This window comes from Cucurbita maxima, unplaced genomic scaffold (assembly GCF_002738345.1).
Source record: "Cucurbita maxima cultivar Rimu unplaced genomic scaffold, Cmax_1.0 Cma_Scf00060, whole genome shotgun sequence".
NCBI classification, from domain to species: domain Eukaryota; kingdom Viridiplantae; phylum Streptophyta; class Magnoliopsida; order Cucurbitales; family Cucurbitaceae; genus Cucurbita; species Cucurbita maxima.
In genome coordinates, this window is record NW_019272076.1 from 187299 (window position 1) to 204033 (window position 16735).

The window sequence follows — 16735 nt, forward strand, 5'->3', positions numbered from 1 at the left end:
AATTCGTGCAAAAGAAACGGAAAAACATTTATACGAACTAAGCCTCATCAAAATTCCTTTCACACCAAAAATTATTTGGAGAAAGATGATAATTTTAAACCGTCTCAGTTGGAGAAAGTCAAAATATTAAATTGGCAAATACGTTAATAGAGTAATGTCTTCACCAATAGCCATAAGCGTCCATCTCTTCGGGCATTATGTACACATATAAATATTGTCCCCCTCTCTTCCATTGGCCCATCCATCGCACAATTACACTCCTTTGTCGGCCGCTTTCCCTCTCAATATCCCACCACTCTCTCTGTGTCCGCCATGAAAATGCAACACCACCTTGAGCTCAATCCTCTGACCAGATCCACCAGCACCGCCAGTACAAGCAGCACCACCAAAATGCTACAATCCTCTTCCACCTTCAATCCTCCCCAGATGGCCATTGTTCCCAACCCTCCCTCCGCCACGTCCTCTCACAAACCCCATTCTCTATCCAATAGAGCCTCTTCCCTCCTCCACTCTCTCTTCCAATTCCTCTTCCACCGCCGCAACTCTCTCTCTCTCAGTCTCAGTCTCCGCCGCAAGCTCACCGGCACCCTCTTCGGCCACCGCCACGGCCACGTCACCTTCTCCCTCCAGCTGGACCCACGTGCCCAACCCCTTTCGCTGCTCCATCTCGACATTTCCACCACCGCTCTCCTCAAGGAGATGTCGTCAGGCCTCCTCCGCATCGCCCTCGAAGCCCACAAACTCCCTGGCCGAGCCCAGCCCAGTAAGCTCCTCAAACAGCCCAAATGGACCATGTACTGCAACGGCAGGGAAACTGGGCTCGCCCTCTCCCGCACCTGCGAGCCCTACGACCGCCACGTCTTGAACACTATCCGGACGGTGTCAGTCGGAGCCGGAGTCATTCCTGTCCTCCACGACGGAAGCAAAGGCGGCGCGTGCTCCGAACTCGGTGAATTGGTGTACATGAGAGCCGAGTTTGAACGTGTAGTTGGAAGCTCCGACTCAGAAGCTTTGTTCATGATTAATCCCGATGGAAATTGCGGGTCTGAACTAAGTATTTTTTTGCTTAGAATATGAAGAAAGGAAATAAAATAATAATAAATTAGTCTCTCTCTCTCTCTTTTCTTTTCTTTTTCTGGGTTGAAAATTAGATGAGAAAAAGTGTGTCCAAATTATCACTTTTTGATAGAATAGTGAAATAAAATTTCTTTGCATATTATTCATTTTATATTATTTGTATTTTTATTTTATGAATATTATATCTACAATTATTAATGTGGAGATTAAATATGTAACAACTAAAACTTAATCTAAAGTTGGTGAATAATAATACTCACTTAAGTTAAGCAAAAAACAGATCATATCTTTCAAAATACTTTATATCCAAATTATTATCAAAATAACTCCAATCCACACCAAATCAGATTGCCTTCTTTTGTGTAATATTTAATAATCTTAAAAATAAATATTAAAAAAAGGGGAAAATGTTTGGAGCAAACCGAAAGCACGAGTGGCCGTAGATTAGACGCGCAATATTTTCGTGTTATTTTATTCCTCGTGGGTGGACACGTCATATGCTTTTTATTTTTTAAATTAAAAAAAAAAAAAAAAAAAAATCTCCTCGGCTTTGTCTCCCGTTTTTATTTAATAATAACGTTCAATAATATAGTCACAAGCAGCGCAGACAAATTAACGTATAGCTGCATGGGTGTTCCGGATTCTGACACGTTGCCCCCTAGATATTTGTGAACTATAATTACGGAAATACCCATAACCTAATTATTAAACACCCTCTTAAAGAACTTTTAATCCAACTTCCGTTTAATTGATAAATCTAAAAATATATATGATTCTATTAACCATATTGAGATTAGAAAATGAAGTATGTTTATAATTTTATGTTATAAATATTTATTTTTGGAGTATTTATCTATTTATCTAAGTTTATAATTGGTTGAAAATAAGATTCATTCAATAAAATTTTTGAGATTCTTCTGCTTGCTTTTATTTCAAGGTTTTTTAAATAAAAATAAAAATATTATGTTTTTTTTTATACCTTGAAAAATGAGTTATGATTATAATAAATAAATAAATTGTTAAGAATATTCAGTAATAAATTATAGTTTGCCATATATATTATATTTGATATTTTATTATAAGACAAATATCTAATATTTGTCTTATTATCGTACGTATCTTTCTATTTATTGTTATTTCCATTTATTACTATTTCCATATACTTGTAATTTATTTGATTATAAATAAGATAACTTTCACACCATTTAGGTGTGGTGGATTAATCAAACATTCACATAAATAAATATTTTTTACCCACACAAAATACTAGAAAAACTGTTTTACAACGAATAATAATAACACACTACCCAAATGATTCTTAATTATCAATAATTTTTCCAAAATATTCACTGACATATTTTTCTTCCTATTATATATGTTTTGAAATATGAAAATTTTAACTGATTTCTTTTTAATATATTTTATTGGAATATAATAAAATGTTATTTATGGATTTTCACATTTTCCATATATATACATAAAATATTATTTTTATTCAAAACAAATAATAAAGAACCAAGAACAATTTTTTGGAAAAAGCAACAAATCTTAAAGTATTTCAATTTTCCAGAAACTAAGCTTCTTTATTAGAATATTAAATATTAAAATATATATTATTACCTGAATCGAACCCGTCTTTTTTATTTATTTAATTCCATGAATTATGTTGGTAGATATTAATAGGATTAGATATTTTGAGATTTGAGGACAAACCAAGGAAGAGGACAAGCTAAATGTGCATCAAACACAAAGCTATGAAAGATTAATATGATAAATTTTGAAGTGGGAAACCCAGAAACGTCTCTGTGTTTTAAAACATAAGGACAACAAAAGTTTGGGGTTTTGAAGATCGATGCGATGTCAGTACGCAGGTGGGTTACTATTAATAGAGAGAGAGAGAAAGAGAGAGATCGTATTTGAATATGGAAGTGGGGAACAAAAGTTGAGCTTAGCCAAGCTGGTTTAGCTATTGACACCCGGAACAACGCCCAATCTCCAACAAGATAAGCTATCAAATTCACAAACACATGTACAACACTACTTTAATATTATGTTCCACTGCCTCTATATGCTTAATTATTTAATCGCATCTTTACAACACGTATGCTCTTGATTCTCCCCTTTTCATTTAGAAATAAGGTCGTTCGTACGTGCATGTCGTGATTATTAAGCTTGAATAGGTGAAGTAGCTCTTTTCTTGAACGAGGTAAAAGAGCTGAGATTACCTCATTCTCTTCTTTCTGTAGTTTTGTTTGCTCCTGAATCTTTGGAGATAAAGAATATGAGAGTAACCCTGCATTGGACTTCCTTCACTCTTTTACTCTTCCGTAAGAAACGAGGGTTCTCCATTCACCTTCTCTCTTTTATTGTAAATTGGGAAGAAACAAGGGAAAGCTTTTTAAAACCATTCAATTCAAATGTTGTTAGGGTCTTGAATGTTCACCAAATTTATTTCAAATTTTAAAATAGCTTTAAAGAAACGGTGAAATTAAAAAATAACGAAAACGATCTCACTTAAATGCATAAAGTTAATACCTTGACATAATATGTTGAAAGTACATGCATGCATCACATAATCATAGTAAACCTTACATAGTCATAGCATTACGTATCATAACAATAGAAAATGACACATAAAAAAGACTATAGAATACGTGTCATTCATATATTACTCGAGTCCTCCAACTAAGCCTAAAGCATACCAAAAGTCCACCTACACCAATAATAACAAGAGTAATTGAGGTGGACTTGGTAATTTTAAAAAAGGAGCATAAAATCAAGAGTAATTGAGGTGGACTTTTGGGTACCCATTCTTACATTTTTCCAGAACTCTTCTTCTATAGACCATCTCACAGGTCTGACTTTCTGTCTCTTTGGACTCCTAGAGAAGAGTTGGACAAGATTCGTGAAGGAAGGAAAGCACGAAAATGCTAAAAATTGTGAAACGTCATTCGAGCTCCTCAGTAAAAATTTCTTGAAATTGAGCATTTTTTATTTAGCAATAATAATTAGCTTGTCGTTCCTCTAACAATAATCTCTAGAGCTTAAAATAAGATGTTTTATTAAGAGATTGAAGAAAAAGGACCTCAATTTCTTAGTTTCGGCCAAAATTTCTTAAAATCGAGAAATTCTTTTCCCACGTTTAAGCTCATCCTTTGAGGCTTGTTTGTATAGCTTCGTAGCAAGGAAAGAACAATTTTGGGGAAGGAAATGAAAATTGAAAGTCGCTAGAAGCAAAGAACTCCAAGTCGTTGGAAGCAAAGAACTCATAGGTTGACTTTCGGTAAGCTTTCGAGTTTGAATATCATAACTTTGACTAAAAAATTCAGCTTAAATATGATGAGTCGTTCCATGGATCTTATACCTTTAGTTTGAGGGCAAACCAAGGTGTGTTTTTGCTAAAGAAATCGAAAGGAGATGAGCTCTCAAATGTCCAAACAAGAGCAACTTGGAGTTAAGAATATGAGTAAAATTATTCTCGGGTACCCTACTTTGACCTCTCAGAGATCTTATACCTTAAGTTTTTTTTTTTTTTTCAAAAAAATTTAGATTTAATATTACGTTTAAAGGTTCATGAATATTTTTAAAATGAGGTACTTGAGTATTTTTAAACTTTTTAAAGGAGTATATGAGTTGAATTGGGTTGAGTGAATTTTTTTTAGATAGGGAAAAGTTTGGGTTGGTTGGAGGGCTACCCAACTTAACCCAACCTAAAAATTTTTAGGTGGGCTTGTTAGGTTAATTTTTTAATTTTTTTAAAAAAAAATATTTATTCACGTTTCATAATTATTTAATTAGATAAAAGATATTAAAAATTCACAAATAAATAAAATCAATCTATAATCATTCAAATAAACAAAATTTTCATCATTATAATCACAAGTTAGAATGGTAATATTCGAACATAATTCAATATTATCATAAAACTAAAGACAACTAAATATAACACTTTTTGAGCGGTCGGTTATTATCTCAAAAATAGAGATAGATCATAGAATTAAAAAATAATAAAATTAATTAGTTTAATGAAATCTGCCTAACAAAAATAAAAACTAATTCTAGCCTTATTTCTTTGTTGATAAGAGGTAATCTAATTCTAGCCTTATTTATTGGTTTATCCTAATTTTGTATAAAAAGGTGTTAATTTTTTTATTTAAGGATTCTTTGCGTCCACAAAAGTTTGGATCGTTGGGCTAAAAATTAGGGTTGCCTATCACTTTACCTGAAAAATATAAGAGTAGCACGTGACTTGAATATTTTATAAAATACTTCGTCATCCCACTCTTGAGCTTAGAAAAGCAATCCCACATAATACATGTATGAGACCTATCTTTTATAACTGTAACATGATCTTAGGCTCTTTCCAATTTCGAGTAGAGTTGGATGCATGATACTTTGCCACACACAGCCCACGTACGCATACATGGACCCATCAGGCGGACTTGTATAGTACCCCCTAGGTCTGACTTGGTCGGACACAATACATTGGTCACCAAACGCCTCAAAAAAGGAAAGACCCTCGTGATATCATGGCGAACATAAATATCGAAAGTATGCATTAGTACTAACATAACATAACGGGAAAATATCCCGATGCACATGACATACATGCATGCATGAAGTCCTATGATTTTCACTAACATAACATAACGGGAAAATATCCCGATGCACATGACATACATGCATGCATGAAGTCCTATGATTTTCATTCATAACATAACATAACATTTGTTTCATTTCCTTTCTCCTTTCATCCATAAATATAACATATTTCATATATGTATCAGGTATACATGACAAATATCACGTAATCCATCACATTCTTTATGTAGTAAGACATAACATTTGACACATGACACTTCATTTCATTCATAATATAGTGTAATGGATATCGCGTTCATTTCATTCAAAAAAGAAGCGTTAATTTGGATACGAAAAATAGGGGAAATAACATCCTACTCCACTGCTACCAACCTGGCTTTTCCAAAAGCGGACAAGTGGCGTTGGGCCCTCACGTGATCATCACGCGCACTTTCGAACTCTATCAATTTACCATTTTACCCTCCTCCCCATGCTAGCCGTTGCAGCCCCCGGTTCTTTTTCCTGGTTGTTTGCGCCACTTTCGAACTCTCAATTTACCATTTTACCATTTTCTCTTCCAACTCTAGTTTGGACCTTCCGTGGTCAATCAAAGTCCACCAGATCCAGGCTTTGCCTCCCTCACTCTCACTCCAACTCTATCTCCCTCTCTTCTCGTTTCGCCCAAATTCTCTCCCCCTAGGGTTTAGGTTTTCTCTGCAGCTTTCCCATGGCTTCCTCGTCGTCTGATCCTGCCTTCAAACACGAACCCGGTGCTTCTTGCGCTGCTGCTGCTGGAGGAGGAACGCCGGAGTCTTCCGAGGTTGTATTGGCGAACGATCAGCTTTTACTGTACAGAGGGTTGAAGAAACCCAAGAAAGAACGAGGTTGCACTGCCAAAGAGCGCATCAGTAAAATGCCTCCATGTGCTGCTGGGAAAAGGAGTTCCATATACCGCGGAGTCACTAGGTAATTCTCATATTACTACGCGGCTTCCTAGTTAGTAGTGTGTCTGATTGCTCATAAAATGAACAGTTCTGTTTTCTTTTTTTCTTTTTTTTTTTGGAAGTAGGAAGAGTTTAATTAGCTTATAAATTCTCCAAAATTAGAGAACCAGAAGAGTGTTGAATTCTTGCTCACTGCCCGGATTGTGTTTACGACTCGATACCAAAAGAGGTGAGTCTGTGTTCATATAAGGCAATTTTGTTACTATAGGCCAAGGATTGGTAACCTGAGCCAATGGCCACTGCAGTAAATGGAATTTTGAAACCGATATCGCGTTGAAATGGCTTCATAATTTACTGCATTTTATCTGGAGCTAAACGGAGGAGGCATTTTGCTATAGTATTGATCTGTCCGCATGTGTGATATATAGTACCATATCTATTGAGTTTAAGAGGTCAGATAGGGCTGTTTTATGAACTGGACACATAAGAGTGGAAAATATACACGTATTGGGCATTGAAATCATCACTCTTTGGAAGCCGCCTACTCATTAGGTATCGTATCAAGTCAGTAGATGTGGGCAATTCGTATTAGTGTCATAGGATGATCAATTGTTTGTTTGACTATAAAAAAATTGCTTTCTTATTATTTATTTAGTGCGATTTGATTATCTGACGTTGCTTGTGATGTAGTCTGTTCTTTTTCCTTATCTTTTGCTCTACTGACTAGCGTCTATGAATTGTTTGATGATATTAGACATAGATGGACTGGTCGTTATGAAGCTCATCTTTGGGATAAAAGTACCTGGAACCAGAACCAGAACAAGAAGGGAAAGCAAGGTCTCTCTTTCTCATACAAATCTTGGTGTGAAACCAATTACTTATATGCATGTGATATCGTACTTACACTGTGTTCTATTTAACATGTGCATGGAACGGGCATATGATTGATCATTCCAGTGTATCTGGGTAAGTTACTATTCTGATCTCTTTTCCTCTGCATTCTTTTTAACATTGACTGAGACTGGATCTTTTCCCTTTACACTTTTTAAAATAATGAATAACATAAATTTACAGGAGCATATGATGAAGAAGAGGCAGCTGCTAGGGCATACGATTTGGCAGCCTTAAAATATTGGGGTCCTGGAACTCTTATTAATTTTCCAGTGAGATATCATTTAATCCCAATTTATTCTTTGACGACTATATTTCTCATTATTTTTTTATGCAACTTTGAAGCATATGTTCCACTGTTTTGATGCTTGGTCTTACAAAGTTCAGAGTTACAAACTACATTTTGTTGAAAATTTAAATTGTGCGTCACTTTCTACCTTCTGAAAAGTACATAAAATATGAAGGTTCTAGTTATTACTGCCCTACAGAGTTCTGGAAAAAGTATTTTTATTATTTGGAGAAGTATTTTCAGTATTCTTCATGCATGCTTCGTTCTGATTGATTTTTCTTTGGGTAATAAGAAATGGAATAACTGCATTTTGCAGTTGACTGATTATACTCGGGACCTTGAAGAAATGCAGACTGTTTCAAGAGAGGAATATCTTGCGTCTTTAAGAAGGTAAGTAGAAACTATTGAAACATCTTTTGGTGACACAATCTGCTGCTGCTTATATAATTATACACTTTGCAGAAAGAGCAGTGGATTCGCCCGGGGAATATCTAAATATCGTGGTCTCTCGAGGTTTTTTCCCCCTCACTAAAATGTTAATTGTATTTAACTTTATGTGGTTTATTTTAATGTTATAAAGCGTCGACTTCTTCTGGGTCCTCTTGGTAATTCATAAATTTATAGGTTATAATGTTACGTTTTAGTGCCTCATATGATTAACACTTTGTTTTGAGTATTCATATGATGAAAACAATTATCATATTATGCATTCCTTTATCTTTTTAATTTTCTTTATGGAAACCAAGCTTTTATTTAGGGCATTCAAAAAGACAGCCCAACAATAGGAGTCATACAAAATATCATGTCTATGCAAATCTAAATTGTTATGCTTTCTGTAGGGGTGGATGAAGGTTTAGAGTCAGACATGTTGGTACATTGCCGAGCCACAGAATAAATTATGACTTCCATTTTTGATTTCGTGGTTTTGTTATCATAATAATGATCGAATGATCGAGAGGAGATGATTTCTAAGTTTGTTTTTTAAGCCACAAGGAAAAGCTAGGCGAGTACTGGAATTGGATGTTGCTGGGAACATGATTGGAGAGGTTATACACCTTGGTTGAGTTTGACATGGTCTTAGACACAGCATGAAGAAAATCTAAAAAGGATAAGATCAAACTTTATTGACCAAACATGAATTTTTTGGCCGTAACTCAGGAAGACTTGCATTTTGCCATGGTCTTAAATAAAATGCTGTGTATTGAAGGGTACTTTTGATGTTATTAATGAATCTGTGTCAAGGTGGAAACGAGACCCTTTGCCTTCAATTTATTAGAGCCTTCTCTTGGTGAAACCACCTGATGAACACAACTCTTTGTGGAATACACTCACACTCTTTATTAAGACCAATCGAGAAGAGATTACCGGAAAAGAGATTATAAGACACTCCAGTAGAAACTACTGCACTCTGTTGAGAATAGAAGCTAAACAATTTATTCTGAAAATATCTAAATCATTTTTTCAAGTTAGATATCTTTATTCTTAAAATACCAAAATCATTTTTTTAAATTATATATGAGACTCTGTATAATTATTGGGCTTGATTCTATTGGGCCAGTGATAATATTTTAACACCATCTTTAGTGCGAGGGGGAACCATAGAACCTTCAACCTCTTAAAAGGAACTTTAATACCTTCTTTGATACTATTTATTTTGTGGCTCTCTTAGTGTAAATTTCAGACTTGATACACCGATCAACCATTATAGTATAAACGTTCTTTGATCCAACTGGAAGAAATTTTTTTTGGTAATCTTCCTTGCCAAGGGCGTGGCTTCCCTCCCTTCTTTTGTGCTTTCATATCATTTTTTTATAATTGGTTAGCTTTTTTATTTATCTCTTTTATATGTCTTTGTGGTTGGATCACCCCTTTTCTGATCATCACAGTGTAATTTGCTTCCTTCACATTAAGATCTTGCTAATTTACTATTGTCAACTGATTCCATTTCTTTGTTAGCATCCTTTGAGGTAGAATAAAATCTTTGAATCAATTATTTTGCTTTCTGTTCAGCTTTTCTTTCAAACTTGCAAATGCTCTTTCTATCATTGAAATTTTGATTTGGGGTGTAGTAGTTAAATTATTGTTGTGGCTTCATATAGAGTCCTGGATAGACATGATGCACACTTTAAGTCTTCTTACAAAATTAATAGTATCATTATACATGTCCCGCATCTTGTTGATCTCTGTGTTAACTGTTGTTGCTGCTTTTATATACTAGTCTGTTCGGTCGTATGTCAGGCCCTGATTGTGTCAACAGCATAATTTATGGTGAGTTTTCCAAAATTGTTATTATACCATGTCTCTAGCTTCAAGGACACATCTCTACTGGAATTTCTTTGATTTCTGAGTTTACACTTAAAGAGGACAAGAATTTCTCTCATGTGAATAACAAACAGTGCTTTCCCCCCAATGTACTTTAAGGTGCCGGGGATGATCAAGCAACAGTAAGCGAATTCATCCACAACTTCTGCATTGAAAGGAAGATCGACTTAACAAGTTACATTAAGTGGTGGGGGCCCAACAAAAATCGAACGTCCAGTGTTGGATCGAAGTTGTCAGAAGAAGACAAACATAGTAGCGTTGGAGAAGTTGACAGTGAACTCAAAGCTCTTGGACAGACCACCTGCCCCACAGAGCCATATGAGATGCCCTGTTTGGGTACATTACATGGGGTAAAGAAGGTTGCTTCGAAGGTCTCTGCTTTAAGTATTTTGTCACGGTCAGCAGCCTACAAGAGTTTGCAGCAGAAAGCTTTGAAATTAGAGGAAATTAACAATGAGAATGATGAGAACGAAAATAAAAACACTGTGAGCAAGATAGATCATGGGAAAGCTGTTGAAACACATGCAAGTCATGGAGGTGATCCCAATGAGAAATATGGGGTTGCTTTTGGAGCAAGTGGTGGATCGCCACTTCAGAGAAATATGTTCCCCTTGACTCCATTCTTAACTGCGCCTCTTCTTAGCAGTTACAACACTGTTGATCCCTTGGGAGATCCAATTCATTGGACATCGCTCGTTTCTGTTCTTCCTACTGGACTTTCTCGTACTGCCGAGGTTAGCGTATTCACTATCCTTGTTTGGAGTAAAGTAAAGTGAAATTGTTGTGTGAATTTGAGATGGCTTTTAGAAGGATAAAAACTACTTTTAGCAAAAGAAAATAAATTTTATGGTGCTTGGTTACATATTCAAAGGCAATTTTTGATAATGCTTGTCCGGAAAGTGCATATAGAAGCTATTCTCAAAAGGCATTCCAGCTTCACTCTTAATAAAGGTTCATGGTTCAGTCTGCATTGACCTGAATTGAAATAATCCTGGCGAAATAAGCTGAAGATATAGTTCTAGTAAAATATTTCTTGTTGCTTTAAATCCCAGAGAACGTGGAGAGCTGTCATTGATTTCTTTTAACCTCGGCTCCATTATGCAGGTTACAAAGACTGAAATCTCTTCAACTTACACTTTGTTTAGGCCGGAGGAATAAAGTTCAAGGAATTTATTATCTCCCCCCAGGATGGGGTTTGAGTTGAACTTGATTGGACTGCGCTCGATGCTGATATTGCTGGATCCCTAAATGAGAATAAGCTTTAAGGGGTAGAGATTTACATGAATCAAAATATCACAAGAACACGATACACACGCTTCATACTTACTGTCGCCCGAGGCTTTTCTTGGTTTTTCCTACATGCAGGAGGGCGATGAACACGAAAGGAACCTCATAAAGTTTAAGAAGAAACGAAATATAGTCCTAGAAGATCACACGTTTGTTTTATATCTTGCATTTGTACTATCTAATAGTTACAAATTTAAATTCGATTATTTCTCGAATACCTGTATTACTTGTGACATTTATATCCAGTTATCGATATCAAGATCTCGTCCGCCCTTAGGTTTGGCCATAGCTCAACTGATTTCAGACAATTACATTCAGATGAAATTGATTGCATTCTATTTCTTTTAACGAAATTTCAGTGGTTAACAGAGCTGGTCCTTGGAAGGATGGGAATGGCGGGTACCTTGCCTTTGAAAAGACACTCTGATGACATTGCCCTGCAAGCGCCCTTAGAAGAGAAGGTAATTTTCTCTTATCAAATTTCAAATGACATCCATTTTCTGCAGCAGTTTACTTTAGGATATCAGCTTTGCTTCTGCTAGAGTATTTGTTTACCCCTACAAATAAACTAATCCTAAAGATTAGAGTTTGATTGCTTTGAAAATGACTTGTAGTCACTGCTGTAGAAGAAAAAGTGGATAGAAATGAAATGTTTTGTAATTCCTATTATGAGTTCACTTTCCTCTTTTATCTCATACTTATACTCGATAATCTTTAAAAAGCATGAGAGGAAAATAATTATTTAGGAAAGGAATAATTTCTTTTCTTTCTTTTATCTTAAAAGATTTTTTTGTAATGGCCCAAAAATAATAATAATGATAAACAAATAAAAATAATTTTAAAAAAACTTTTACCCACCTGCTCTACTAACTTCTCATATGTTTCCCATTTATCTCTGCTCAACCAACCAGGACAGAAAAAGAAAATAGAAAAACAAAAAAAAAATGTCAGATATAATAACAATCGAAAATGACCTTCACTGATAGATTTACATGAAGAGATATTTTCGTTATGGTATCTATTAAATCATTCTAATTTCATTCTTAGGAAATCACAACCAATATTATATCTTAGATTTCTCATAAATTTGTGCAATTATATAGTTTATTTTAATAATTTTATACCAATTATAGTAAATTAGTAGCCAAATGAATAGATTAAATTAAAAACCAATAACCTTTGTGAACATCTGTTAATTAATCCAGTTTAATAGAAAGAAAAAAAGAAAAGGAAATACGCTAAGGAAATACGGGTTAAACAAATTTCAAAATATTGTTATAATATGTGAATTGTATGATGATACTTACAGTACGATGTGTTCAATGATATGTTTAAGATAGGATACGAGAAGGATGCACTAAATGTAATGTAACGATAGGAGTAAGATATGTTCATGGAACGTTAAGGTTAGGGTTTGTATCAGAGTGCTATGGATATGAGAGATTGATAAAAATGATATGATCATGATCAATTGATAAAAGAATACGATTAGGTTATGGGTAGAAAATGATTGGATTCTAATAGATTGATAGAACGATAGCGTTAAGATACGTCCCTTTAACGATATGATTAAGGTACGTTCATGTAACGATATGATTGTAATATGTATAAGAACGTTAAGGCTATGTTAAGTTAAGAAACGATCTGACTGCGAAGTGTTTACGATATGATATGATCATGATACGACATGTGAATGACATATGTTGTGATATAATATGAAAGTGATATGAAATATGTTATGGTACGAGAAATGTGATCAATTGAGTTGTTTATAATATGATATATTGTGATGTGATATGTTATGGTATGAGATGTACATGATGAGATATGTTAAAAACATGAAACGTTATGTTATGTCTCTTAAATTGTATGTATACAACATGATATGAATGACATGAAGTCATGATAGATGACATGAAATATAATCCCATTAGAATCATGTACGATATGAGAACTGAAAAATGAGAAATTATATGATATGAATAATAAACGATATAAAAAATGATATGATATGTATAGAACATTAACGGGACTGTATTAAATAATAATGAAAATTGAAAAATATTCGGACCTCATGCATTATCTGTGTGGGGATACCCATATTTCATCACGAGGGTACGAACGCTTCCACAGATTGTTTGTGTTAGGTTTGATTTAGATTTGACTTAGATGGTTTATGTTAGGTTTGATTTAAATTTGATTTAGTTATTTGAATTAGATTTGATTTAGTTATTTGATTTAGATTTCCTTATTTTTCGTGTGTTGAAATATGATTCAAAGTATTCAAAAAGATATGATTCAGAGTAATTGAGATATGATTCAAATATTCTAAACTACCAAGATTTTAGGAGATTGTTAGTAGATTTGAATTTTTTCTAGATTTCGATGATTTACTATTTCTGGTCCAGTGTATAAGCTATAAATACGAGAATTGAGTAATCCTCTAAGCATCAAGTCATTTGACAATAATAAAGCACGACAGCATTCATCTATTCTTATCTCTTTCACTATCCCTTTTTCCAACAATTTTGGTATCAGAGCCAAGTTCGTTTGACACGAGAGCGAGTGATTATTTTCTTTCACAAAACAAAAATGGCAGTAGCTGATTTTCTTCCTCTGCACTGTTGTTACCGATCTTTAATGGTGAGAAATAAGAGTGGTGGAGCATCAAGATGAAGACCTTGCTCAGATCGCAGGAGCTATGGGACTTGGTGGGGGACGGGTTTGTTGATGTATTAGAACCCACAATAGAAGAAAAGGAGAGACTAAGAGAAACCAAGAAAAACGATGCCACGACTTTATTCATTATTTAGCAAGCAGTTCATGAGACTATCTTCTCACGAATTGCAGCCAACCACATCAAAGCAGGCATGGTCAATTCTACAGAAGGAGTTTTTAGGAGATTCAAAGGTCATGACAGTGAAATTGCAATCTCTAAGACGTGATTTTGAAACTCTACTCATGACGAATGGCGAATCAATTGCTGATTTTTTGTCAAGAGCAATGGCAATAGTCAGTCAGATGCGTACCTATGGAGAGAAAATTTCAAACGAAACAATTGTTGCAAAGGTGTTGAGAAGCTTGACTCCAAAGTTTGACTATGTGGTGGCTGCCATAGAAGAAGCTAAGGATCTATCCATACTCTCCGTTGATGAATTGATGGGCTCGCTTCAGGCCCATGAGGCAAGAATCAATAGAGCATCAGAAAGGAACGAAGAAAAGGCACAACAGGTGAAGGAGACAACCAACAACGAAAAAGAAAATATTCATTTAGCAGGTAGAAGTCATAGAAGAGGAGGATTTCGCAGCTTCCATGGTGGTCGTGATAACAGAGGTAGATGGAGAAGTGATGGACAGAGACAATTCAATGAACAAAGGAATGTCATACAATGTTACCATTGCAGAAGGTATGGGCACACAAAATCTAATTGTTGGTATAAAAATCAACGAATGAATTTTGAAGCAGCTGAAAAAGAAGGGTGGAAGAAAGCCATGGTAGAAGAGATGCAGTCCATTGAGAGAAATGGAACATGGGAGATAGTTGACTTACCAAACGAAAAAAATGCAATCAATTTGAAATGGGTGTTGACTTACCAAAGGAAAAAAATGCAATCAATTTGAAATGGGTGTTCAAGACAAAATTTGCATCAGATAGAAGCATACAAAAGTATAAGGCCCGTCTTGTAGCAAAAGGGTATGTACAACAACAAGGTATAGATTTTGAAGAAACGTTTTCTCCAATTGCTCGTTTTGAAACTGTAAGAACTATTCTAGCATTAGCAGCAGAATTGCGGTGGCCGGTTTATCAATTTGATGTTAAGTCAGCATTTCTTAACGGAGATTTACAATAAGAGGTTTATGTAGTACAACCAGAAGAATTCATAAAGAAGGACAAAGAAACAAAGGTATACAAGTTGAGAAAGGCACTATACGGATTAAAGCAGACCCCTCGAGCTTGGTATAGCAAGATTGATGAGTATTTTCAAAAGAAAGGATACATGAGAAGTGAGAATGAGCCTACTTTATATGTGAAGAAGGTAAAAGTGATTTCATCATTATTTGCCTCTATGTTGACGATATTATTTACACTAGCTCTTCTAACTCTCTTTTGGATAAATTTAAGTCTCAAATGATGAGTGAATTTGAGATGTCAAATATGAGTCTATTACACTATTTTCTTGGTCTTGAAGTATAAAGTTGAGGATGGAATTTTTATTTCACAAAGAAAATATGCTAAAATTATTATAAATAAATTTGGTATGCTTAATTGTAAGCCTGCAACTACTCCTATGAATATTAATGAGAAATTACAACATGATGATGAAGCAGAAATGACAGATGCTAGAAGGTTCAGGAGCTTGGTTGGCGGATTAATTTATTTAACTCACACACGACTCGACATTGCATTTCCTGTTGGTATTATTTCTAAGTTTATGCAACATCCTTCAAAGGTTCATTATGGAGCAGCAAAAAGAGTATTACATTACATTGCCGGAACTATGGAGTATGGAATTTGGTATTCTAAATCCTCTAATTTTAAACTATATGGATTCACTGATAGTGATTGGGCAGGATCATTAGATGATAGACGAAGCATTTCAGCCAATGTTTTCACTTTAGGGTCAGGAGCGATCACTTGGAGCTCAAAGAAGCAAGCAATAGTGGCGTTGTCAACGTCAGAAGCAGAATATGCTGCAGCAACTTCAGCAGTGTGTCAAGCTATTTGGCTATAAGAAGAATGTTAGTTGATCTTCAACAAGAGCAAAAAGGGGCAACAAAGATATTTTGTGATAATAAAGCAACTATTTCTATGACAAAGAACCCAGTGTTTCACAATATAACAAAACATATTGAACTTCGACATCACTATATTCGTGATCTTGTTGCAGATGAAGAAATTGTCTTGGAATATTGTAACACCGATGAACGGCTAGCAGACATACTTACCAAGGCTTTGTCAAAAGAAAAGTTTTGCTACTTCAGACGATTAGTTGGCATTTGCAACTTTGAATCCAAGGGGAGTGTTGAGATATGATTCAAAGTATTCAAAAAGATATGATTAAATGTAATTGAGATATAATTCAAATATTCAAACTACCAAGATTTTAGAAGATTGGTAGATTTGAATTTTTCTACATTTCGATGATTTACTATTTCTGGTCTAGTGTATAAGCTATAAATACGGGAATTGTGTAACCCTCTAAGCATCAAGTCAGTTGACAATAATAAAGGACTGCAACATTCATCTATTCTATCTATTTTTATCTCTTTCACTATCCCTTTTTCCAACCTTGTGTTACGTTATATAATAGACAATTTCATTCTTCAACCGAGAATGTGAGAT

General features: G+C 34.8%; 4 protein-coding genes across 5 annotated transcripts; all 4 read left to right on the forward strand.

Annotated features, from left to right (window-relative positions):
* Positions 1-203: 203 nt before the first annotated feature.
* On the forward strand, positions 204-1193 carry LOC111471899 (protein MIZU-KUSSEI 1-like). The gene has a single exon (XM_023117575.1). The coding sequence runs from the start codon at positions 313-315 to the stop codon at positions 1075-1077; it is 765 nt and encodes a 254-aa protein (XP_022973343.1). The 5' UTR covers positions 204-312; the 3' UTR covers positions 1078-1193.
* A 5038-nt stretch (positions 1194-6231) lies between these two features.
* On the forward strand, positions 6232-11676 carry LOC111471893 (AP2-like ethylene-responsive transcription factor At2g41710). 2 transcript variants are annotated; one of them, XR_002715283.1, is made up of 10 exons: positions 6232-6624; positions 7357-7439; positions 7560-7568; positions 7677-7765; positions 8099-8172; positions 8245-8295; positions 10001-10050; positions 10204-10838; positions 11209-11372; positions 11470-11676. XR_002715283.1 is itself a non-coding variant. In XM_023117565.1 (9 exons), the coding sequence occupies exons 1-9, from the start codon at positions 6386-6388 to the stop codon at positions 11260-11262; spliced, it is 1284 nt and encodes a 427-aa protein (XP_022973333.1). In that variant the 5' UTR covers positions 6232-6385; the 3' UTR covers positions 11263-11676. The 2 variants fall into 2 exon arrangements, 1 of the variants encoding a protein (XP_022973333.1); XM_023117565.1 differs by having other exon boundaries at positions 11209-11676.
* Positions 11677-14178: 2502 nt separating this feature from the next.
* Positions 14179-15012, forward strand: LOC111471915. Its single transcript, XM_023117588.1, has one exon. It carries the CDS (start codon positions 14179-14181, stop codon positions 15010-15012), a length of 834 nt encoding a protein of 277 aa, XP_022973356.1.
* A 668-nt stretch (positions 15013-15680) lies between these two features.
* LOC111471916 (uncharacterized mitochondrial protein AtMg00810-like) lies at positions 15681-16124 on the forward strand. Its single transcript, XM_023117589.1, has one exon. The coding sequence runs from the start codon at positions 15681-15683 to the stop codon at positions 16122-16124; it is 444 nt and encodes a 147-aa protein (XP_022973357.1).
* Positions 16125-16735: the final 611 nt, after the last annotated feature.

What these genes read in the sequence shown, in the direction of transcription:
- LOC111471899 (XM_023117575.1), top strand. Translation starts at nt 313, where the DNA reads ATGAAAATGCAACACCACCTTGAGCTCAATCCTCTGACCAGATCCACC.
- LOC111471893 (XM_023117565.1), top strand. Translation starts at nt 6,386, where the DNA reads ATGGCTTCCTCGTCGTCTGATCCTGCCTTCAAACACGAACCCGGTGCT. An exon ending in ATATACCGCGGAGTCACTAG is followed by an intron (nt 6,625 to 7,356) that starts GTAATTCTCATA and finishes TGATGATATTAG; the next exon opens with ACATAGATGGACTGGTCGTT. An exon ending in GACTTTCTCGTACTGCCGAG is followed by an intron (nt 10,839 to 11,208) that starts GTTAGCGTATTC and finishes TCCATTATGCAG; the next exon opens with GTTACAAAGACTGAAATCTC.
- LOC111471916 (XM_023117589.1), top strand. Translation starts at nt 15,681, where the DNA reads ATGAATATTAATGAGAAATTACAACATGATGATGAAGCAGAAATGACA.
- LOC111471915 (XM_023117588.1), top strand. Translation starts at nt 14,179, where the DNA reads ATGCCACGACTTTATTCATTATTTAGCAAGCAGTTCATGAGACTATCT.